The sequence below is a fragment of the Tupaia chinensis genome, unplaced genomic scaffold (assembly GCF_000334495.1).
Source record: "Tupaia chinensis unplaced genomic scaffold, TupChi_1.0 Scaffold000001_1, whole genome shotgun sequence".
Classification (NCBI taxonomy): domain Eukaryota; kingdom Metazoa; phylum Chordata; class Mammalia; order Scandentia; family Tupaiidae; genus Tupaia; species Tupaia belangeri.
Genome location: NW_006159427.1, coordinates 2,282,550 through 2,306,631, shown reverse-complemented (window position 1 = coordinate 2,306,631; position 24,082 = coordinate 2,282,550). Strand labels below are relative to the sequence as shown.

The 24,082-nt window shown below is 46.2% G+C and overlaps 1 protein-coding gene across 1 annotated transcript in view; it reads right to left on the bottom strand.

Annotated features, from left to right (window-relative positions):
- The window catches only part of KIAA1217 (KIAA1217 ortholog), a gene marked incomplete in the record, with an annotated part of 421,704 nt that overhangs the window by 185,360 nt on the left and 212,262 nt on the right, over positions 1 to 24,082 (bottom strand). The window contains 2 exon segments of the mRNA XM_027771604.1: positions 4,867 to 4,933; positions 4,935 to 5,066. Coding sequence (XP_027627405.1) covers positions 4,867 to 4,933; positions 4,935 to 5,066 — 199 coding nt within the window.

Genomic DNA, 24,082 nt, shown 5'->3' with positions numbered 1-24,082 from the left:
CCCTTCTCTGTTCTCCACTCAGGATTTTGGGCATGCATATGACATGTGCCCAGTGTGATTTTCAAGCCACCAGGCTCCAGACTCAAACTGCAGTCAGCCATGGGGAATCCAGTGCAGGGCCTTAACCAACACAGCACCTGCTGGCCCCAACACTTAATATTTGCTAAAGTCAAAATGAATGCAAGAATCCACAATAAAATAAAACACAGTCTTCTCCGATGATCCAGCAATCATGCCCCTTTGAGCTGAAAACTTAAGCCTACACAAAATCTGCACATGGGTTCGTAACTGCCCAAATCTGTAAGAAGCCAAACACTCTTTGGGCTGTGACTGGATCAACGGTGGCACCTCCAGACGACAGACCACTACTCAGTGCCGAAAGGAAATGACCTACCAAGCTACGCAGAGACACGGAGGAGACGCAAATGCAAACTAAGTGCAGGGAGTCCATTTGGAAGGGCTGCAGGCTGTATGATCCCAACTAAGTGACTTTTTTTTTTCTTGGTTTTTTTTTTGAGAGGTTTTTGCTATTGGGCGCGTGCGCTCGCCAGACAGACAGAGAGAGACAGAGAGACAGAAAGCGAGAAATCACCCCCCATGGGGGATAGCCATGCTGCAATTCCTTCTCCTCCATTCTCCTCTCGGGATCTGGGGTACGCACGCACACGTGCCTGGCGTGAGTTTAAGCCACTGGGTCCGGGACTCGAATTGCAGTCGACTACGTGGGAGTCCAGTGACACAGCCATTATGCTAACTGCTGGTCCCCATCAACCACATGACATTTTGAGAAAGGCCAAACTGTGGGGACATAAGAGCAGTGGTTGCAGGGGGATGGAGGGAAGAAGGGCGCGCAGCATACAGGGGGTTGAGGGCAGTGACACCACCCAGTGTGAGGACCACCTCAATGGTGGGTACCTGCCATCAGACATGCGTTCACTTCCATAAAAGAGTGACGCCAAGACGGAACCCTTATGTAAACTCTGGGTTCCAGGTGACAACGGCATCAGTGTAGGCTCATGACTTGTGACACGTGGACCGCTGTGGGAAGGGACATTGATGGAGAGACGCTGTGGGGGCAGGAGGCATGTGGGAATTTTCTATACCTCCCTTTCAGTTTTGCTGCAAACTTAAATCTGTCCTAACAATGACAAAAAGTGAAGTCTTTAAAAACAAAAACCTTGGGACCAGCAGATTGCAGAATGGTTACATTGCTGGACTCCCATGTAGCTGACTGTGGTTTGAATCCCAGATCCAGCAGCTTAAAGCTCACACTGGGCGTGTGTGTGTGTGTGTGTGTGTATGTGCCCAAAATCCTGAGAAGACAATGGAGGAAAAGAGATTGTAACATGGTCATCTCCCTGGAGGAAGATTTCTTGCTTTCTGTCTCTTTGTCTCTCTGGTGAGAGCATATGCCTGATAGCAAAAATCTCGCTAAAAAAATAAGTAAAAAAACCTTATAATGAGCAAAGCATCAACATTTTAACTAAAGTCAAGATCAACAGGGCTTTGTGCGAGATCTTAAGATTCTGTGGATTAAGATAAAATGGCAAGGAGGTCAGCACACCTGTGGGTGTTAAGGTGCTGGACTCCCACATGGCCAACCACAGTTCAAGTCCCAGACTTGGCAGCTTGCTTTCTCGCTTTCTTTGTCTCTCTCCCTGGTAAGTACATGTGCCATATAGCAAATTAGAAAGTAATAGTAAATAAAATTAAATAAGTAATTTTTTTTGAGAGGTTTTTGCTATAGGGCGCGCGCGCTCACCAGACAGACAGAGAGGGATAGAGAGACAGAAAGCGAGAAATCACCCCCCAGGGGGGATGGCCACGCTGCAATCCCTTCTCCTCCATTCTCCTCTCGGGATCTTGGGCATGCACGAACACGTGCCCGGTGTAAGTTTTAAGCCACTGGGTCTGGGACGTGAACTGCGGTCCACTACGTGGGAGTTCAGCGACATAGCCATTATGCTAACTGCTGGTCCCATACACAATTATTTTTTTAAGAAAGATAAAATGATAGGACTAGTGCTATAGTGGAAAGGGGGTGAGCTACTCAAAAGCTGGGTTCCACATGGTGACTACGGTGTCATTCCTGGCCTGGCCTGAAACCTGCCATGCATGCATTAACTACCTAAGACCCAAAGGCCTGACAGACTGAAGGAAGGATACTGTGCCATGTATGACCAGACCCTGTGTACGGTGCTCATTTCTCTCTCTCTCCTGTGTGTATACACATACTCTCTCATGAACACAGACAAAAACACAGACAACAACATACAGATCCCTAAAAAAGCACCCAGGACTTCCAAATGGCACAAAAAGCAGGAGGTCACAGCTCAGGCCTGTGCTCTCAGAAGAGTGGTTTTCTTCCCAGGAGCCTGAGTGTCCAGGAGTACAACAAAGCCAGACTCCAGGACTTACTCAATGACAAACCCGAACAGGCTAGGAAGGGAGACTGTGCTTAAGACTACCCGAGTCCCACTTTCCCTTTATTTCCCATCAGGATCAACTGGACAAAGCCAAGAGGGTCTGACTGGGCAGGAGGACGTTCCCAGGCGGGCCACAGGGAGACAATGAGGACAGCCACACCAAGCCCTGGCCCAGAGCTGCCTCAGTTCCTGGAACCACACCACCCCCCACCCCCTTTTGGCCAACTCTCCTGTTCTCTCCCTGCTTCCTTCATTTCTATCCAGGAGTTGTGAAAATCACAGGCCAAAAGGCCCCTTATGGAGATGGCAGAGTCAACACTTCAGATATGGTTTCTAGCCTGCTGTGATAGCACGCCCGCTGGCCCTTTGCGGCAAGCTGTGTCCAGAGTAAAACCAAGCGCTTGCACAAGTGCGGCCACCCTCCTGCAGGCCACACCACCCAACAGCTCCTTGGATGAGGCTGCCTGACATGGCTCCTGCAGCCTCTCTGCCCCAGGTTTGGTGCCTGAACCCTGCAAGTATCTACCTGCTCTGCAAACCTGCCAATTGCTGTTGGCCTCAAAGGGAAATTCCTGCCTTCCTGACAAAGGGTCCATTATCCAACAGGCTCACAGTCCTTTGCCAGGCAGAGAGGGAAGGTGAATAGGTATTTACCTCCAGTTTGCATTGCAAAGCAGAGGCTATCTTTACAGAGACCTGAACCTCGGTCATTTCCTGCAAAACACAAAGGAGAAATTCCACCTTTGACAGGCCTGAAGTTGAGTGGGGCTAAGAAAGCACAACACTCTTTGATCTGGACCCAAAGTCTCAGCCTACTGGCTGTGTGGGAGCCTGTGTCACCTGACACTGCCTGGCCCAGTGGGTTTCCCAGGTAGGCCCTATCCTGCATGCCCCTGTGCCTTTATTAGGTAGGATGGGACTGAGAGGAAGTAGAGGGTTGGACTTCCAGCTTCTGCCATTTAAATGTCTATCTGCGTGTAAATAAACACAGGTACACAAACCAGCAGGTTTTCTAGGGCCTTCTCCCCTTTGTCAAATGAGGACTCTGGATTATTAACCTCAGATCAAGTATACAAAATTGAATGTGAAAAATTAATATTGAAGGGACCAGCAGATGGCATAATGGTTATGTCTCTGGACTCCCACATAGTCGACCGCAGTTTGTATCCCCAACCCGGAGGCTTTAAACTCATACCAGGCACATTTGCATGTATGCCCAAAATCCCAAGAGGAAAATAGAGGAGAAGGGATTGTGGTGTGGCCATAACCCCTCGGGCGGTGATTTCTTGCTTTATGCCTCTCTGTCTCTCTCTATCTCTCTGGGAAGCATATGTGCCCTACAGCAAAAATCTCTTTAAAAAATTAATATCAATGCAAATAAGAATAGGGTGTTTTTGTTTGTCTGTTTGAATTTGGTTTGAGTTTTTTAATATTTGTTTTTAGGACAGCTAGGACAATGCCTGAACCCACACTGTTCTGGTTGTCTTCTGCAAATGAGCAAATAAAAATCAAAGTGCTCTCTTAGTCTGTGTCCTCTTCCTTCTTCCAATAATAAGGCATTTGCTGGGGTTTCTGTGGTAGAATTCAGCTCTCTTTTGCACAAACCAGACTCTGAAGACTTTTGCACACTGACCCTCTTCCTGTTCCTTTTCCCCTGACCCCATCTGTCTGCAAACATGAATACTGGGTTGGAGCCTTGAAGTGGCAGATGAAGCACATGAAACACATCACAGTTGGCAAAGAGGTGAAAACCCTCATGACTTGCATGTTTTGTTAAAGGACCAAAAAAAGAAAAAGAAGGAAAAAGAAGAAAAAAGGGAAAAGAAAAGAAAGAAGGAAAGAAAGAAAAGGATACAAAGTGAATTTCCAAGACAACAGTGCAAACGGTATGTGGTAAAGGCGGAAAGACAGAAGCCTTCTGTGTTTGGAAAAGCTTGTTGAAAGGAAAAGCTGCCCCTACATGATCCAGGCCTCCTCGTCCTTCCCTGCCTTAGCAGGCAGAACAGCCAAGGAAGTTTGGTCACACTGTCCCTCTTCTTCCTGGGCCACTGGTCAGGTGGGAAAGGGCAGATGCTAACCCGAGTGGTGGACGTAAGCACACACTGCCTTGGCTTCTGGGGCTGGCGGGTCTGCGATGTGGTCTTGCTCACAAGGGATGGGCTCTGCTCATTCTGCAGCCCATCCCTCCTGATCCTCTATACCAGCGAGCGATCCTGGCCTCTGGGCCGGAGTTGCTAATCCCAGTTCTAAACATGGCCAGCCCCAAAGACAGCTTGCTTGTACTCGAGTCCTCAGTCGGAAAATCCTCAATGCTTAATATTAAACCAAAGGAGTTTCCCACTCCTGGGGCTTTCACGAACCAAGATCAAATTCACATGGGCTGGAGGGCATGTGTTCAGAAGTAGAAAACTATACGCATGCAGTCATTTCTGAAGCTTACCCAGAGACCGTTCTTTTGTCTGGTTGGTTGTCCTCACCACAGGAAGGCTGGCTCGAGTCCGGCTGCCTCCTAGAAAAGGGACTGGGAACATCCCCCTCAGACATGGCTTCCAAAGAGTCACCCGACGTCTCTGATAAATGCTCCACTGGGTCGCCCAAACTGGGAGGTTGAGGACTGTGAGATAGTTTGGGGCTTCTTGTCTGCAAAAGAAATTTTAGAGACAGTGTGAAAAGAAACTATGATTAATTATGCTGAGAACGTTTTCAAAGCCATCTCCGTCAACCAGGAAAATGAGATAGCAAGGGGAAAAAGCCCATCGGAAGGTCTGACAGAGACAACTAAAGACGCAGTGGGTCAAAGTGCCAGCGGTGAGAGTGACTGAAAAATTGTCCCCGAGTATTTAGTGAAGATTTTGTCATTGGACATCTTCTGTACAAATGTCATTATGAGCGGGGAGGAGAGGACAAGTCACATAATGGGAAAGAACGATGGCAAATCGATTGCTTCCGGCAGACAGATTCTAACAGCCCCTATCAGAGCAGAGGGCTTGTGCACGTCCCTGTATACTCGGTGTGGATGATATTCTCGTACAGGAGTAAATTAAACACTAGCAGCCCTTCGAAGTTTCATGTCAAGACTGTCTCCAAACTCATAAACTAAGATAGGGAGGGAGATATTTATATCACAGTTGATGTTTACGTCGAGGCAGAAATCCCATAAGATTATCTCTAGCTTTGGTTATTTCTTACCTTCCCAATCAGCAGAAAGCATCTATAATAACGTACATCCATCCACAAAACAGTTAATTGAATTTCCCATTTATCTCTCCTGCAATGGCAGGGGTTGAAAGTATAAAATACTTGCAATCTATTAGTCAATAACACTGCTTAAACATGAACTACAGGTTGAGCACTGGGAGATGCAGAAAAACAGACATGTTGACTGATAACATGCTGACTGATGTTAGAGTTCCGATCCTAGTTGAAGAGATTGGCAAAGAACAGCAAACCACACAAGGCCGTGCATAATTAACTGTGAACTCCGAAGTGTGGGTTGCATCCACTCATCTGTTGATAAACACCTACTGAACACCCATGGTGTTCTAGGCACTGCGCTATGTTGCTAGGTTCTGGGGACAGAATGATGCATAAAAGAGTCAGGACGAGGGGCAGGCAGGTGGCGTGGTGGTTAAGGGTGCTGGACTACCATGTAGCCAACCACAGTTTGAGTCTTGGACCTGGTGGCTTCCTTTCTCACTTTCCCTCTATCTTTCTCTCACTCTGTCCCTCTCTAGTCAAATTAAAACAAATAAGTAAAAGTTAAACAAAATAATTCTTTTAAAGAGAGAGAGAGAGAGAGAGGACACACATTAACGACAGGTTAAGGGAGTGGTGAGAGTGTGCAACCCAGACAGGTGGCGGTGGAAAGGGGTGTACATGGGCCAAGAGTCAGAAAAGTGCTGGACTACCATGTAGCCAACCACAGTTTGAGTCTTGGACCTGGTGGCTTCCTTTCTCACTTTCCCTCTATCTTTCTCTCACTCTGTCCCTCTCTAGTCAAATTAAAACAAATAAGTAAAAGTTAAACAAAATAATTCTTTTAAAGAGAGAGAGAGAGAGAGAGGACACACATTAACGACAGGTTAAGGGAGTGGTGAGAGTGTGCAACCCAGACAGGTGGCGGTGGAAAGGGGTGTACATGGGCCAAGAGTCAGAAAAGCACACCCCAAGGTGTTCCAAAGGAAACTCAGCTCATGTTCCAAGGCATTATCATGGCCGGCCAGGACACTAGTGGCCATCAGCAGTGTCCCCAGGAGCACTGCAGGATTTCGGTGAACTTTTCGGTGCCAAGTCCTGAAGTGATGTAGTCCCAGATTTAGTTTCTCATAAAGCCTGCTTCTTTTACAGGGAACTGGCTACACTCTTAAGAGCATAGTCTGCCTAGGAAAATCACCTGTAAGTCACTGCCCAGTTCACCATGATTTAGATAGATCCATGTGGTGGTCCTCAGTGAAGTATCAGGTCATCGAAAAAGTCATGACTCATTTTGGCATAGAAAAAACAGAAAAATACGTCACGCCTTTCTGACGACCTAAAACCTTCCTAGTTACTATGCTCAGCACAATATCAAGCAGAGATGTCCTCATCCCTGACTTAGAAAAAAAACAAAGACACATTCAGTTTAAAGAGAGAGCCAAAATGCGATATTCCATTAAGCAAGATGGCTGTACTTCCAGCCTCTGCTCTTGGGCCATCCTGACAGCCTGTGGCAGACATTACATTTGATGAGCTGTCATTTTCTATGGCAAAAGGCAATAATCCTTGAAGAAAATCAAAATCAAATCTCTATTTCTTGTTGAGCGTCATCATGGTGGTAGGACTGTGTGAAAACAGAGTCGGAGGGCTAAAACATTTTTTCCTACCTGCTTATACACAGCTACTCTGTTTCCAATGCAAACTCCCCTCATCCTTACTGTCATTCACTGTCTCCCTAAAAACGATCACTGCACATTAGCAATCTCCTCACACGTGGCACCCTCCCTGCTGATGCCAGCTTGCTGCTGATACATCATTTCGTTTGGAGAGAAGACAATAGAAATTGCTGACACAAGTGTCAGATGCCTCGTGATCTGACATGGTAGAAAAATTGTTTAAAAGTATTTGGAACAGGAACTCTGCACTCCACACAGTGCAAGGCACAGGGTTCAAGTACTGTGTATGGTTCCTGAGCTTTCAAGCCTTTTATGATACCTTTTTGGTCCAAAGATATCCTACATATAAAATGTTGTATAAGACGAGTTAATAGGTTTGGACCAGTAGCTGGCACAGACGGTAAGGCAGCTGGATCCCACGTGACCAACTGCACGGTTGGAGCCCTGGACCTGCTAGCTTGAAAATCACACTGGACGCATATGCTAGCGTGCCCCAAATCCCAAGAGGAGAATAGAGGAGAGGGGATTGTGGTGTGACCATCCTCTCTGGGGGGTACTTTTTCACTTTCTCTCTTTTCTGGAGACTGCATATGCTCTGTATCAAAATAAACAAATAAATAAACAAAAATAAAAGAAGAGCTAACAGATGTGTGTCCCAGGAATGCTGTAAGGACTTTGAGGGAATGTCTACTAACATGAAAGGGTCAGTCAGGATGGGTGAAAGAGCTGAGCCTTTGTGAGGGAGGCACTAAGGGCAGCCCTGAGCTGAGCAATGATGTAATGAAGTGGACGGTCACCCAGTCCAGCCTCTTCTCTCCTGATTGGACCAAGCAGTAGCCACCTGACCTTAGATGAACAAATCAAATTTCTCCCATGGAAATGTAAACCTGGGACCCAGGATCTATTAGTTTGTCTATGTAGCACTTGAAAGATGAAGTCCTTTGAAGCTACGGCTGGAACACAAGGAAAAGGAGCTAGAGAAGTGGGGCAGGGAGGGAGAGAGAATGAAGTGGATCTGTCTAGAGAACAGAGATAAGCCATCTTCATAGCCCCAGAGGCAGGGCCCATAGCATAAAGAGCAGCTCTCTGGCTCCTGAACTCCCTTCCTGCTTCCAGGACCCTCTGAGTCTCTCACAATTAACATCTCTAACTAATTCCATTTTTGTTCTTAGACTAGTTTGAGAGGACTCTATCTCTTGCAAGCAAGCTGTCATGACATACGCCATTTCTAACTTTTCTTCCTCAGACCCCTACGGTCCTCACATATTTATAACAGCAGCAATAGTCATGGAGAAAGCTGACTCTTCAGAGCAATATTTTCCATTATTTTATGTTTCATGGATTAAAATGTCTTTTAAGAATGAGGAAGAGTATTTACAATATAGAAATATTGATTTTATTTTGTAAAGTTAGAGCCATTTAACAAACAAACAAACCAATAAAAAAACAAAACCCAAAAATCCCTACCCTGATTGGTATCATTATCATTGTAAGAAAGGAAAGATATTTGAATACCAAAAAAGATAGGTAATATACACGCAATTTCAGATCTGTCCTAACACATAAAGATGATCTTATAGTTAGTCCCAGTCTAGTGTTAAGGTTGCTGGATTCCACACGGCTGACTGCAGTTGGAACCCTGGCCCAGCAGCCTGAAAAACATACCAGGTCTGAGTGCATGCCAACTCCCAGCAGGATGGAGAGATGGAAGAGACGGCAGCCTGACCACCTCCCATTGGGAGGCGCTTTCTCCCCATCCTGCTCTTTTTTTGTCTTTGGTGAGTACAGGTGCTCTCTAGCAATTCGGAAAAGTATAAAATACACACACACACACACACAAAAGTCTTTATATTGAAGTTATCGTTTTCATTTTGCTTCAAGTATAATAATATTTTGGGTCACAAAGGGTCTACTCGGTGGGTCCTCTAAAATCTTCTCCCTAAGCTGTGGAACTAAGAGCTTCCCCTAAGGGCGGGGAGGGAGGGTGTGTGGAGCAGGGGATGGCGAGGTGCTCTCAGCTGCCTCCTGGACTCAAGGGTCCATTGGACTTACTTCTCCCCTTGCTCTACGGAGGCCCCAGACACCCAGTTTCTCTCTGTCTCCAACATAACACTGTAAACTTCCCCAAATCATCAGGTGACTCCAAACCTACACACTCAGGTGGGAAGTCCTTTGGGGCCATGTAGGAAGGAGGTGGTCTGTATAACCGTTTTGAACCCCATCTTTCTCCTTCAGAGAGGACTTTCTATCACCAAGAGATGCTGGTGTTGGGGATGAATTCATGCAGCTCTGTCTTCTTTATCTGTAACACGTGCAGATGAGCTCTCTGTAAACATTCTCTTCCAAGTGAAGGGGTGAAAGAAGAGAGGAAGAGACCGAACCATCAAGGGCCTGCTGAGCTGTGTCAAGTGATGGACACATGGTAATCTCACTCGACCCTCACTGTGACTGCATAATACAGATTACTGTCAAGAAAATGTACAGGCAAAGCAACTTGTCCAAAATTCTAGCAAGTGAAAGAACTGAGGCAAAATCTCTAAGATTCCAGAGGTAACACTCAGTGGTAAAATTATTACTTTTTTAGAGAGATTTTTGCTATAGGGCATGTACGCTCACTGGAGAGACAATAGAGAGAGACAGAAAGTGAGAAAACACACCCCCCGGGGGAGATGGCCACACTGCAATCCCTTCTCCTCCATTCTTCTCTCGGAATCTTGGGCACACATGCACATGCGCCTGGCATGGGTTTTAAGCTGCCAGGTCCACTGTCGAGTTGGGAATCATTATGCCATCTGCGGGTCCCAGTAAGGTGATTTTAATTTTTCAGTTTTTTTATTTAGACAGGGCCTGGCCATGTCCTGATCCTCTCGCCTCAGCCTCCTATCTGGGATGACAGGTACGCCCCACTATGCCAGGCTTTTCTTGGACAGGCTCTTGCTACGTTGCCCAGGCCAGACTCAAGCTTGCAATCCTCCTGCCTCACTCTCCCCAAGTTATTGGGATTACAGGAGCGTACTACTACCCCTGGCCATTATGCAGTACCAGGGATCAAACCTGGGCCTCCCACGTGGTCTCCGCCTGCAGAGTCAGCATCTTTTTTTTTTTTTTAAAGAATTGTTTATTTCATTTTATTTATTTATTTTAATTTGGCCAGAGAGAGCAAGAGAGTGGGAAAGTGAGAAAGCAAACTGTCATGTCTGGGACTTGAACCGTGGTCAGCTATGTGGGAGTCTAGCACCTTAACCACCATGCCACCTGCTGGTCCTCAGAGTCAGCATCTTAACAGCACATCCCACTGCAGCTGTGTCAGTGAGAAGGTTATTTAACCAGGACTTTGGAGATGTTGGCTCCAGGTCAACTTCCACCAAAATTGAGTTACAATTCTCTTTGTCTTTTTTTTTTTTTTTGAAGAGGTTTTTGCTATAGGGTGCATGCGCTCGCCAGACAGACAGAAAGAGACAGAGAGACAGAAAGCGAGAAATCACCCCCCAGGGGGGATGGCCACGCCGCAATCCCTTCTCCTCTGTACTCCTCTCGGGATCTCGGGCACGCATGCACACATGCCCGGTGTGAGTTTTAAGCCACCGGGTCCGGGATGCGAACTGCGATCGACTACGTGGGAGTCCAGGCCATTATGCTAACTGCTGGTCACCAGTCTTTAAGGCCAGAAGTTGAACTAACTGGTATTTAATATACCCTTCAGAGAGGGGATGGGGCTGGCAGGTGGCATGGTGGTTGAGACGCTGGACCCTCACATGGTCAACCATTGTCTGAGTCCCAGACCTGGTGGCTTGCTTTCACTGTTCCTTTCTGTCGATCTGACACTCTCTGGTCAAAATTGAAGAGCAATAATAAATAAAATTTAAAAATAAAGACATCTTAAAAAGTAAAAAAGATCCCTTTCAGGACAAAACTTTTATAACTCTAAGATACACATGACACAAAGAAAAGATGTTTCCCCCAAAAAACTGACTTACTGGGATTTCTTTCAAATGATTTTTTTCAATAGCAGTCACTCTATAGCAAGACGTAGCTAGGGGGACCAGCAGTTGGGAGTAATGGCTATGTCGCTGGACTCCCATGTAGTCGACCGCGGTTCAAGTCCCGGACCCAGTGGCTTGGACTCACACTGGGCACATGTGCATGTGTACCCAAGATCCTGAGAGGAGAATGGAGGAGAAGAGATTGTGGCGTGGCCATCCCCCCCACCCCATCCCCCACCCACCCCGTGGGGTGATTTCTTGCTTTCTATCTCTCTCTGTCTTTCTGGTGAATGCACACACTACAGCAAAAACCTCTCCAAGAAAGAAAAAAAAAAAAAGACAGAAAAAAGAAACACATAATTAGGTCATGCTAAGATCCAGATTTCTGCAGCTATGTCTCAAGTGTCTGGAACATAGATATACATATTCATTTTTAAAGGACGGCCACGCTTGCATTTTATCAACATGAACAAATACTTGCTGAAATGTTTACCACGTGCATTATGTTTTACTAGGGGATCAGATTTATTCTCTTTTTTTGAGAGAGATTTTTACTATAGGGCACATGTGCTCATCAGAGAGACAGAAAGCAAGAAATCACCCCCCAACCCCCACCCCAGAGGGATGGCCACATTGCAATCCTTTCTCCCATTCTTCTCTGGGGATTTTGGGTTTGCACACACACATGCCTGGTGTCAGTTTCAAGCTGCAGGGTCTGGGACGTGAACCGCGGTTGGTCATCTGGGAGTCTAGCGCCTTAACCACTATACCACCTGCTGGCCCAGATTCATTCTTACCCTTTGTAATGCTGTTGAATTTGGAGACTGAAGTCAAGAAGAAAAGAAAGTTAGAGGCATTGCTGATTTGTTTTTTTTCTTTTTCTTTCCATTTTCAGGCTCTAAACTGAAATGCCTAGGTCCAGAAAATGAACCGCAAGTGTAGCTTTATGTAATACGACCACTCTCATGAATAGTGTGGCGTCTGGCTAGCCAAGGTAGACACTATAATTCTATTACGTTCTAGAAGAGAAAACTCAACACTGCCTTCATAAAGTTTCACTTCATCCTAATTAATGCTCAACTTGCCAGAGAATTCAGAAATCTAACAAAGCTTCCCACATGCGAATATATTCAGAATGACTCATTCCCAGGACTCATTAATTGTCATGATTAATTTAATTATGACATCCAGGGACTTTAGTCCCATTTCTTGTATTTTTGAGACTTTCAACTAAAATCTTATCAACATTCTGACTTCAGCTGAAGAGAACTTTCTACTTGCTAGATAATCTAATTAAAGAGATCGAGGAGTGTTTTTTGCGAGTGTGTGTTTGTTTTGTTTTAATTTAGACAGCTCTTGCTATGTGGTGATCCTTCTGACTTGGCTTCCCGAGTAGCTGGGACTGTGGGTGTCTGCCACACAAGCTCTCGCTATGTTGCCCATGCTGACTGCGAGCCCCAGTGCGCCTGCCTCAGCAACCTAAGTAGCTGGGACTGGGTGTGCACCACTGAGCGCAGCTTTTAGGGTAGGCTGGAAATCCAACCCGGGCCTCCCATGTGGCCTCAGTCTGCCAAGTAGTAGTGCACTACTAAGGGCTGAGCCTAGGAGCAAAGTATTACAAGATAACAAACAACGGATCAGTCATGATTTTACCATCCCTGCTCCAAGACACCTGAGCCTCAAGGAGCAATGAACTGCCACTACCGAGGGCCCCAGACTCTGCGTGCAGAATCCGTTCCACAATCCATGGTGCAGTTGCTCTCCCTCTGTTCTCTACTTGTCCTTCTTGTCTCCCTGTCCTTTTTTTAAAAAAAAGAATTATTCATTTTATTAAATTTATTCATTCATTTATTTTAATTTGACCAGAGACAGACGCAGAAAGAGAAAAGTAAGAAAGCCACCAGGTCCAGGACTCCAACTGTGGTTGGTCACGTGAGAGTGTCTAGAGCCTTAACCACCATGCCACCTGCTGGTCCCCATCTCCCAGTCTTTAAGACCTATGCTTGGTTGGGAACTAGGGATAAAATGAAAGGTGAGGCGCTCTGTCCCGCACACCTGGCGTCTGTCCCCTCTACTGCCCTTACTAAACCCATCCCAGGCAGCAGCATACACCGAGATCCGCTCCATGCTGCGGCAGTCTGGTACCCACAGCCAGGTGTGCAGTTGGAGCAGGGAGTCCTGGTCTCTGCAGGGCACCTGAGCTACCTCTCATCGCTTCTGTGGTTTCTGGCTAGAAAAACAAAACCCGAGCCGGCATCTCCCTAGTGCCATCCTTAGGACAATCGTAAATCTGGGGAGTGGAGAGACTGCGGACATCCACAGTTGTAGAGTAAGGCAGGTGACTGTGAGACACTCAATCCAAAGGTACAAGAGAGCTGGGGTTATTTCATTAGTCTAATAACTTTGGGGTGGGCTGGCATGAGAGACACAGAAATGATGGCCGAGGAGAATAAACCGACTTGGGTTTTTCACAGAAAACATGGGTGCAAGCACTAAGGGGCTCGCTGTTCATCGAGAACAGGACACGATCACACCTGAGACCGAGTGTTGGGTGTTTATCTGGGAAATGTGCATGAGCAGCCCATGGACATGTGCCAGGCTTGCCAGTCCACACCCCATTTCAGTGCCAACCTCACACTGTGCAGCGTGAGGTGCACCCGAGTCTCTCTTCCCTTGGGGTTAGCTCCAAGCACCAGTATTTCCCTTCTGCAACTTGCACAAAGGGAAGCATTTTCTTTAAGATTGATGTTGACGAACTACCCTTGATAAACTCAGCTTGCACCCCGTTTCTCCATGGCTAATATTTATTGCTTCCCTCTCTCTTCCACCCAAAGAGTGCCCAGACACTCTTCACGATTTTCACCTGTGAAAACAGCGCGGTATTTGGTCTGGAGACAAATCAGATGATTCAGCAGTTGAGAAAGTACAACTGCGTCTTTTGTTTCCACGTTTTCCTTCCCCGTGTATATCATTTCATTATCAGATCAGAAAGATGAAAACGAAGGGATGGCAAGCTTACCCCGCCCACCCACGGCCCGTCTCGAGCACGCCGCAGGTATGCCCTGGGCTGGGCACAGTGAGGGCACGCGTCTCCTCTGCTGGCCACTCCTGCCACGTGGTCCCCTCCTACAGATGCCAACAAATGACAAGGACACCTCTGTGCAGGGAAGGACGCTTCCTCGTCATTTAAAGAAGTGCCACACGACACGACTACTCTCTGTAGAGTATTATTTGTGTCAGCTTCCTCTTTTGAGGTATTATTAATTTATCTTGTCCTTGTGGTTGTCAGAGGCAAACACGAAATTTATGGAACTTCCACTCCTACCCCTAGTCTTCTGGGACAACTGCCGAGTCTTTGAGTTCTGAGGTCTTGCCAGTGGGGAGGGTTGTTAACGGGGCTTTCATGCTACAGAGGCCACCCTGGAGACCCTCCCTAGATTAGGCTTAAAAAGTAAAGGCATTTGGGGAACCAGCAGTTAGCGTAATGGCTATGTCGCTGGACTCCCACATAGTTGACCACGGTTCGCGTCCCGGACCCGGTGGCTTAAAACTCACGCCGGGTACGTGTGTGTGCGTGCCCAAGATCCTGAGAGGAGAATGGAGGAGAAGGGACTGCGGCATGGCCATCCCCCCTAGGGGGTGATTTCTCGCTTTCTGTCTATGTCGCTCTCTGTCTGGTGAGCGCACGCACCCTATAGCAAAAACCTCTCCAAAAAAAAAAATAATAATAATAAAGGTGTTTGGAAAATGAACCTGGAGTTGTCACCAGAATGGGGAGTAAGGAGGTTACTGATTGGGCAGCGAGAGGGGAATGGATGACTTCTGAGGGTGGGGAGAAGATGGCCATTTTGTTGTCCGTGATGGTGACACTGAGGATGTTCAAGTTGGGGAGACCTGTATTCCATTTGCAAGAAGTGACCCCAACCGAGAGGGCAGATCTGGGGCATGATACAGCGGTTGAAAGGGGGTGCTCCATCTTGGGAAACTTGGCAAAAGCCTCCACAAGTCTACATCCACCTGCATGAAAGGCCATTTGCTGCGAGTCCAAGCTCAGAGGCCTTCACCCAGGTTTACTGGGCTACACAGCTCCCTGGATTCCTTAACAGCCCCAACCGAGAGGACAGTGCTTCCTTCCCGTGACGAAAATGAATCTCTCCATAATCACTGGAGCTGAGCCAGATTCATCTGATTTGAAGACATTACAGCAAGTAATAGGGCCAACCAGCACAGTAGCCCAACGGCAAAGGAGTTGGGTCTCCCATGGCTGCCTGTGCCCCAAATCCTGACAAGATGAAGAAATGGAGGAGAAAAGATTTGAGTATTACCATGCCCCACTGGGGAGGTGATTTCTCCCTCTCCCTCTTTCTGGTAAGCGCATGCATCCTCTGGCAATTAAAAACAAAAAAAAAGAAAGAAAGAAAGACAGACAGAGAGAAAGAAAGGAAGGAAGGAAGGAAGGAAGGAAGGAAGGAAGGGAGGGAGGAAGGAAGGAAGGAAGGAAGAAAAAAATAAAAAGACTGGTGGCAGGTGGCATGGTGGTTAAGGGCACTGGTCTCCCACATAGCTGACCATGTTTTGAGTCCCAGCCCTGGCAGCTTGCTTTCTCACTTTCTCTCTTTCACGTCCAATTAAAATAAAATAAAACTTAAATAAACAAAGTTAAATTTAAAACATTCATTATAAACTATATATATACAAAAAATGAAAAGGGAAAAAGTGATAATTCCTGCATGGGAGTACCAGAAAGTAAATGTGTACATGCACCCTATAGCAAAAACCTCTCCAAAAAAAAAAATAATAATAATAAAGGTGTTTGGAAAATGAACCTGGAGTTGTCACCAGAATGGGGAGTAAGGAGGTTACTGATTGGGCAGCGAGAGGGGAATGGATGACTTCTGAGGGTGGGGAGAAGATGGCCATTTTGTTGTCCGTGATGGTGACACTGAGGATGTTCAAGTTGGGGAGACCTGTATTCCATTTGCAAGAAGTGACCCCAACCGAGAGGGCAGATCTGGGGCATGATACAGCGGTTGAAAGGGGGTGCTCCATCTTGGGAAACTTGGCAAAAGCCTCCACAAGTCTACATCCACCTGCATGAAAGGCCATTTGCTGCGAGTCCAAGCTCAGAGGCCTTCACCCAGGTTTACTGGGCTACACAGCTCCCTGGATTCCTTAACAGCCCCAACCGAGAGGACAGTGCTTCCTTCCCGTGACGAAAATGAATCTCTCCATAATCACTGGAGCTGAGCCAGATTCATCTGATTTGAAGACATTACAGCAAGTAATAGGGCCAACCAGCACAGTAGCCCAACGGCAAAGGAGTTGGGTCTCCCATGGCTGCCTGTGCCCCAAATCCTGACAAGATGAAGAAATGGAGGAGAAAAGATTTGAGTATTACCATGCCCCACTGGGGAGGTGATTTCTCCCTCTCCCTCTTTCTGGTAAGCGCATGCATCCTCTGGCAATTAAAAACAAAAAAAAAGAAAGAAAGAAAGACAGACAGAGAGAAAGAAAGGAAGGAAGGAAGGAAGGAAGGAAGGAAGGAAGGGAGGGAGGAAGGAAGGAAGGAAGGAAGAAAAAAATAAAAAGACTGGTGGCAGGTGGCATGGTGGTTAAGGGCACTGGTCTCCCACATAGCTGACCATGTTTTGAGTCCCAGCCCTGGCAGCTTGCTTTCTCACTTTCTCTCTTTCACGTCCAATTAAAATAAAATAAAACTTAAATAAACAAAGTTAAATTTAAAACATTCATTATAAACTATATATATACAAAAAATGAAAAGGGAAAAAGTGATAATTCCTGCATGGGAGTACCAGAAAGTAAATGTGTACATATTACATCTTCGATAAATAAATATAGAAGCACTTAGAAGGCTGGTCAACAAACTATAAAGTACTAATATTCTGTAATACTAAACAGTCATAACAAAGGGGTTTTAAAGAATTTGTGTGTGTATGTTTGTGTGTGTGTGTGTGTGTGTGTGTGTGTGTGTACAACTGAGGAAACAGAAGCAGTACACCCAAATATTAGCACTGGTTTTCTTTTGATGGTGGAATGATGGGTAATAGACTTTCTTCATTTCTCCCAAATGAGAATATATTGCTTTTAAAAACCATGGATTTTTTTTTTTTTTTTTTTTTGGGAGAGGTTTTTGCTATAGGGAGCATGTGCTCACCAGAAAGACAGAGAGAGACAGAGAGATAGAAAGCGAGAAATCACCCCCCAGAGGGGATGGCCATGCCGCAATCCCTGCTCCTCCGGTCTCCGCGGGATCCTGGGCACACACGCACACGCGCCCGGCGTGAGTTTAAGCCACCGGGTCTGGGACTTGAACCGCAGTCAGCTACATGGGAGTCCAGTGACATAGCCATTACGCTAACTGCTGGTCCCAACCATGGATTTATTAATAAGCACGATAATTTAAAAGAACTCATGAGAGGAAGGGAAGACTTTTTCAAAATACATTTTGCATCCAGAAAGCTTCCTGCTCATGGTGACCTGAGAGTATTCATACCTTCCTGTGCTCTCCTGTGCTGCTCCACACAACTGGATGGCAGGTAAAGGACTTGTCCTCAGAAATGGCTGAGGACATCCTTGCGTGGAAAAGTGGAAATATACACACACATTTTCATTTTTGTGCCAAATTTCAAAATTTGACAAGACCCCAGAATTGCAAGAACTTCAAATTTCAAGAAAGATATAGCTGGGACCAGCAGTTAGCATGATGGCTATGTCGCTGGACTACCATGTAGTTGACCACGGTTTGAGTCCGGGACCTGGTGGCTTAAACTCACGCCAGGTGCATGTGTGTGTATGCCCAAGATCCTGAGAGGAGAATGGAGGAGAAGTGATTGTGGCATGGCCATCCCCCGTAGGGGGTGATTTCTCACTTTCTGTCTCTCTCTCTGTCTTCCTGGCAAGCACATGCGCTCTATAGCAAAAACCTCTCGGATAAAAAAAAGAAAAGATATAGTTAAAACAGAAGATGTAAGGCCATCAAGTCAATTCTAGACTTGCAGATTGCATTTCACCCCCCTTTTTTTTAAATTTGCACAGTGTGTGTGTGTGTGTGTGTGTTTGCCAGTGGCAGAGAGACAAACAGAGAATATCCCCAATAGGTCAATTTCACACCACAATCCCTCTTCTCCATCTCTCCACTGTGCCAGGAGTTTGGACATGTGTGCGCACATGCCCAGCGTGTTTCTCAAGCCAGCAGGTCCTGGACTTGACCAGTACATTTGGCCACGTGGGATCTGGCTCCCTTAACCACCAGGCTATAGGGCTGGCCCACACTTCACCTTTTAAAAAGACAAACTTTCACATTTGTGTTCGAATGCTACTATAGTCAATTTGAAGGCTCCTAAAATTTGACATCAGATATTTGGAAATACAGCATTTTTTTAATGATTTCTCCAATATCTTCTGCTTTTTAATTGTTTGATACAATTCTTTTCTTTCCCCAAGAAAGGTTTGACTTGGTTGCCCAGGAAAGGGAATGGGCCCCTCACCATATCTAAAAGCAAGGTAGCCTTTTCAACTTCCAGGGTGAGAAGGTCCCCTGCCACCAGCCTGCTAGCGGCCTAGCTGTAGCACAATACAGCTTCCCTTGGAAATTACACCGGGAATTGGTTGTTCTCCTACTTCTTCTGGTAGTCAGAATGAGACAGGGGCTGTCTGAAGAAGATAAGGCCTAGTTCTTCTGTCAGCTCTCTTTAGCATCTTCCCATCAAGTTAGAAAGCGACATCCTCAGCAAGTTCTAAATCTGGTTCTCACGAACGCAGCCTACCCCTCTCAGACACACGTTCCCGAAACTAGCAGTTAACGCTGTGCTTCCCTCCCTTATTTTACCGATACAAAATAGAAGGCCAGCTGCAGAACGCTGCGGTTCCCTGGTTGTCCCTACCTAATACGTCCATCAATGTCTCTTTTATGACGGCATGAGCAAACAGTGCTCCTTCTGGATTTTAAAACAAGGAAAATGATTTAACCTCATGAAGAGGAATGAATATTACTTTGCCATGTAATAAAAATTATGCAAAATATTGCCTCTCTCAGGAAGCCCACAGCTAAGTGTACTGTTCAAGCCAATTGCAATACCTCTATTTACACATTTTCTCCTTCCTCAGAGGTTTTTTTTTTGTATTCCGATTTACATCACATCTACCGTAGGAGAAATGTCTCTTTATTAAAAGCTACCTTGAATCAAACGATTAATTTATTCCTTCCTTTCTTTCTGAAACAAGAGAGGTATAAACAAGCAAAAGAAGGTGAGCAGTTTTGGGCTGCCCTGTCTTTACTGGCTGCGGTCTGAGCAAGGCAGCGGGTGCCCTGGCAGTTCAGAGGCTCAGGAATGTGTTTGAAAGGGTGTCCACAAAAGGGTGTCAGTGTGAGGATTGCTGTTACTACAGCAAGGAGAGGTACCAGCTTGCAGGCTTTGAAATTCCTAGTAAAACACAACCAGCATAACTCACGGTGCTAAATACACCCTAACGAGAGCCATCATTAAACCCATCCCTGCAGCCTGGGCTTCAGTGCTTGCTGGAGACACTCCCCAGCAGCAAAGGCCCCTAGCCTCATGGGCAGGGTCATGGGAGATCCCCTGAGGTCCTGGTCACCCCATAATGGAGGAGGCCACAGGGAGCCAGACCAGTGGGGTCATGTGGGTACCCAAGGCCACCAAGCCTTCGGTGCTGCGGTTAGACTCTGTCCAAACATCCTGGGATTGGGTTTGTTGTCACTTTTAAACTCACGTCCCAAACACAAATACATACACCAAAATAACCAGCACTGGGTTGATTCCGGTGGAATAATTTTCAAATGAAAACACCACCCTGTGAAAGTTCCTATTTGCTCCCTGAGACAAAGATTCTTTTCTTTTTCTAGTCTTGCTGTAGGAAAGATGACCAGGGTTTGGAGGGAGGGCAGGAAGACAAGATTTTGAATGAGAGGACTCACTCCTTTTATGGCGTTATCTTAGAGAGACTAAGTGGCCATGCACTAGTGGTGCGACCCTATTATGAAACCCTTCTGAATTGTCCATTGTTGCTGTGATAAAACAACCAGGATATCTATGTGATAACGCTATGGTAAAGAGTAATTGAGAAAACGTGTAGGGCAGTGATCTGTAAACTACTGAGTGATGCAAAGCATTTAGCTATCTTGATGTAGCGACAGTGGTTACCACTGGGTTGTTGGAAAAGTCATGATGCATTTTTGCATAGAAGAACATAGAAAAAATATGTCATGACTTTTCTGACAATCCCACATATGCAGTGGTTCTGGGCAGCTCAGCAATTTTCTGTGCTCGTCCCACAGCCTGTGGGATCCTATGGGATCCTCTGAGAAAAGAGAAAGATACAACTCACCCTCCATATCCAGCATGCCTTGGCCTTGGTCTTCAGAGCTCAGTAAATGGTTACTTCCAATTTTAAAAGAGATTTTGACATCGACAGAGGCTCTGAGCTACTTGTTTACTAACGAGAGGGATGAACACCTTCAAATTCCAACCTTCGTCTTCACCTTCTTCTTTCTTAATCCTCTCCCTCCAAAAAACTATTGTTAATTGTTTATAGAAGAAAAAAATATCTTGGCTATCCAATTATTTGTTGATTTATAAAAAGAAAGAAAGAAAGAAGGAAGGGAGGAGGGAGGTCATTACAAATGATTTGTTTTGAGCATAAGGAAAAAAGAACAGTGGGAGGGGAATCCCAAACTCTGCACTAGATATGATGAAAACCCTCAGGTCATGATGTCAAATCTCTTTTCTGGAAGCAGGCAGACCTGTTAGTGGCAGCTCATCCAGTCCTAGGGAGGGGTTCTCCATGGCATTCTCTTCCCTTTTGCATTTCCATTTACTGTCCAGGACTTGTGGAAGGAAATCATACATATGTCTTTATTTTGCATGAATTATAGAAATATGAAAACAATTAAGAGCTCCTGGAAAAACAGAATCAACACCTGACAGAACTGGGTTCCTGTGTGGGATGACTGATTCTCTTCAGTGTGTCTAGCCCAGATGTCAAGTCTGTGTCTATTTGTTTGGGGAGGAACTTCTAATTAGAGCTTGCTAGGCTTCCTTTCTTTTCTTTTCTTTTTCTTTTTTTTTTTTTTTAGGTTATAGCTTTAGGGCATGTGCATTCCCTAGAGGGACAGAGACAGTGAGAGAGGGAAAGTGAGAAATCAGCCCCCAGAGGAGATGGTCACACTGTAATCCCTTCTCCATTCTCCTCCTGGGAACTTGGGCACGCACGCACATGTGCCTGGCATGAGTTTAAAGCCACCTGGGCATGTGGGAGTCCAGCGATGCAACCACTGTGCCATCTGCTGGCCCCTGTGCTTGCTACTCTTAAGGAAAGATGAAAGAAGCTGAAAAAGGGAAAGCAAAGAGATCGCCATGGCCACCAATGATGGCTGACAGATGGGAAGAAGGTGACATCTACACAAAAGCCAGATGCTGGGTATGTCCTAAGCGCAGTGCATTTCGGGCCTTGTGGTTCTGATCTACATGTGCTCAGGAGTCAATAGAGAAATAGCCACATCTGAGGGACAGAAAAACAAGTGGGTGGCAATTCATCATGGTGCCAATTGTACAGGCATCAGACATCAAGCCAGATGAGTGGGAACTCGCAGCTCCCTCCCACTTCAACATTCTCGGTGGACCCAATATATATCGGGGGTTGAAAAGTCACGGCATATAAATCAGGAAATAAATCAGGACTTTTCCGACAACCCAATAAAATAGGGAACACTGAGGTCTATGGGCAAGTAAGGAATAAGATGACAACCAACTCAGGGGCTAGACTGCTGGAAGTCAAATCCCAGCTCTGCCACTAGCTGTCATAGCTGAGTGCCATGGGCAAGTTACATACCTCCTCTGTGCCTTAGTCACCTCATACAAAGGAGATCATAGTACACCAACCCCACGGGGCGCTGTGAGAAGCTACTACTTGTGAAGCACATAGAACGGTGCTGACACGTAATAAGTCACAGAAACGTGCTTGTTCCCGCCATCATTAGCATTAACAGCATGTCGGTAGAACATCAGGACCTGGTATCGGATGTACTGGTGCCTAGCACATGTTACAGCTCTGGGGCTGACCGAGGGTGCAGGTTTCTGCTTTACTTCCATGAGGATTCTGCCCCGAGTACACTGGCAAGGACGAAATCCCATGTTAGAGAGGCTCCCTTGTCTTTTCCTTTTTAGGTTTTTGTTATAGGATGCATGTGCTTGCCGGAGAGGTACAGAGAGAGGGAAAGTGAGAAATCACCCCCCCAGGGAGATGGCCACACTATAATCCCTTCATCTCCTGGGATTTGGGACACACGCACACACACTTGGTATGATTTTCAAGCCTCCAGGTCTGGGACTCAAACTGTGTTTGGCTAAGTGGGAATTCAGTCCCTTAACAGCACCTTCCCCCTCATCCCGGCCACCTGCTGGTCCCCAGCAAGGCTCCCTTTTCAAATGACTGTGCAGAGATCCCTGGTTTGCTGTTGCAATGCTCCTCATTCCACAATTTGATTTGTGAACAATAAACCATCTCAAAGCGAGCATGCAATTTGTGTTCATTTTAATATCAACTCTCATCATTTAAAACAATGTGCAAGTTTCAGAATGCTGCAAGCACTTGGCTTTGATAGTTTCGAAGCAGGGCTTGGGGAGAACAGGGAGAAGAAAAGGCAATCTGGTTTAGTGGCTGATGCTGATCAGAATGCAACACGCAGTTGGGTTAGAAGGTGTGGGGTAATGCAACTCGATGCAGAAAAAGAAAAGGTAGAGTACTAACTCGCTGAGATGACTCGATTTTCATCAAGTACCTTTGAATGTCAAGTTCTGCCTGAAGAGAGATCAGCATGCACTGCAAAGCCTGTGGACCAGGAGAAAAAGAGAAAAACAATAGAAAAGAAAAGGGGTGAAAACAGGAAGAGAAAAAGAATAGGTTGACCAGATGGACCACCTATTCATTCATGACAAAAACATAGCGTAGTTTGTCCCTTCCCCTGATAGAAAGAGAAACATCTTAGATTTTAGGAAGAAGTATTGAAAGCAACCCTGATCCAGTGATGAGATCCCCCCAAATATCCTGCCACAGATGCACATGAATTCACCCTGTTGAGATTGTCATGTTGACCTGTTGTCCCTGAGGTCGTCCCAGGGTTGTGGGGAAGTTGGGCCGAGTCTGCCCGGCACAAATGAAATACCTTCCTCGGTCAGGGTACGGTGCAGGAATGAGGCCCAGGCTGCCATTGTGACTGGCACTGGCTTCTCTGCAGAAAGCAGGCTGAGTGCAGCGCTCATCACCTGCACTTCGGCACACAAGTGACACCTGATGCACACAGGGCCAGTCGGCAGAGGGACCGGTCGCCACAAACTCACATCTGAGCCCGGGGGACCCTGGAGCATGCCTTCAGTTTATAATTCTTACTGTGCCGGTACTTAAATTGTTTGATTCCCTTTGATCCTGCAGGCTTATTTTTTATTATTATTATTATTATTATTATTATTATTATTATTATTATTATTATTCATGATAGAGCACATGCACACATGTGAGAGAGAGAAAGAAAGAGCATGAGGGAAAGAAACACCCTCCACAGGCTCAGCCATGCCATGGCCCTCATCCTCTAGACCTCTAGCGTGCCAGGATCCTGGATGCAACCTCCCATGTCCAGCCTGTTTCAGGCCAACTCAGCGCAGGCTGAGACCAGGTCTGCCAGCTAGTTCATTACCGACTGCTCCACAGAGGCTGGGCCCGGACTCAGTTCTGAACAGTTTGATTTATTTCTTACTCAATTTTTTTT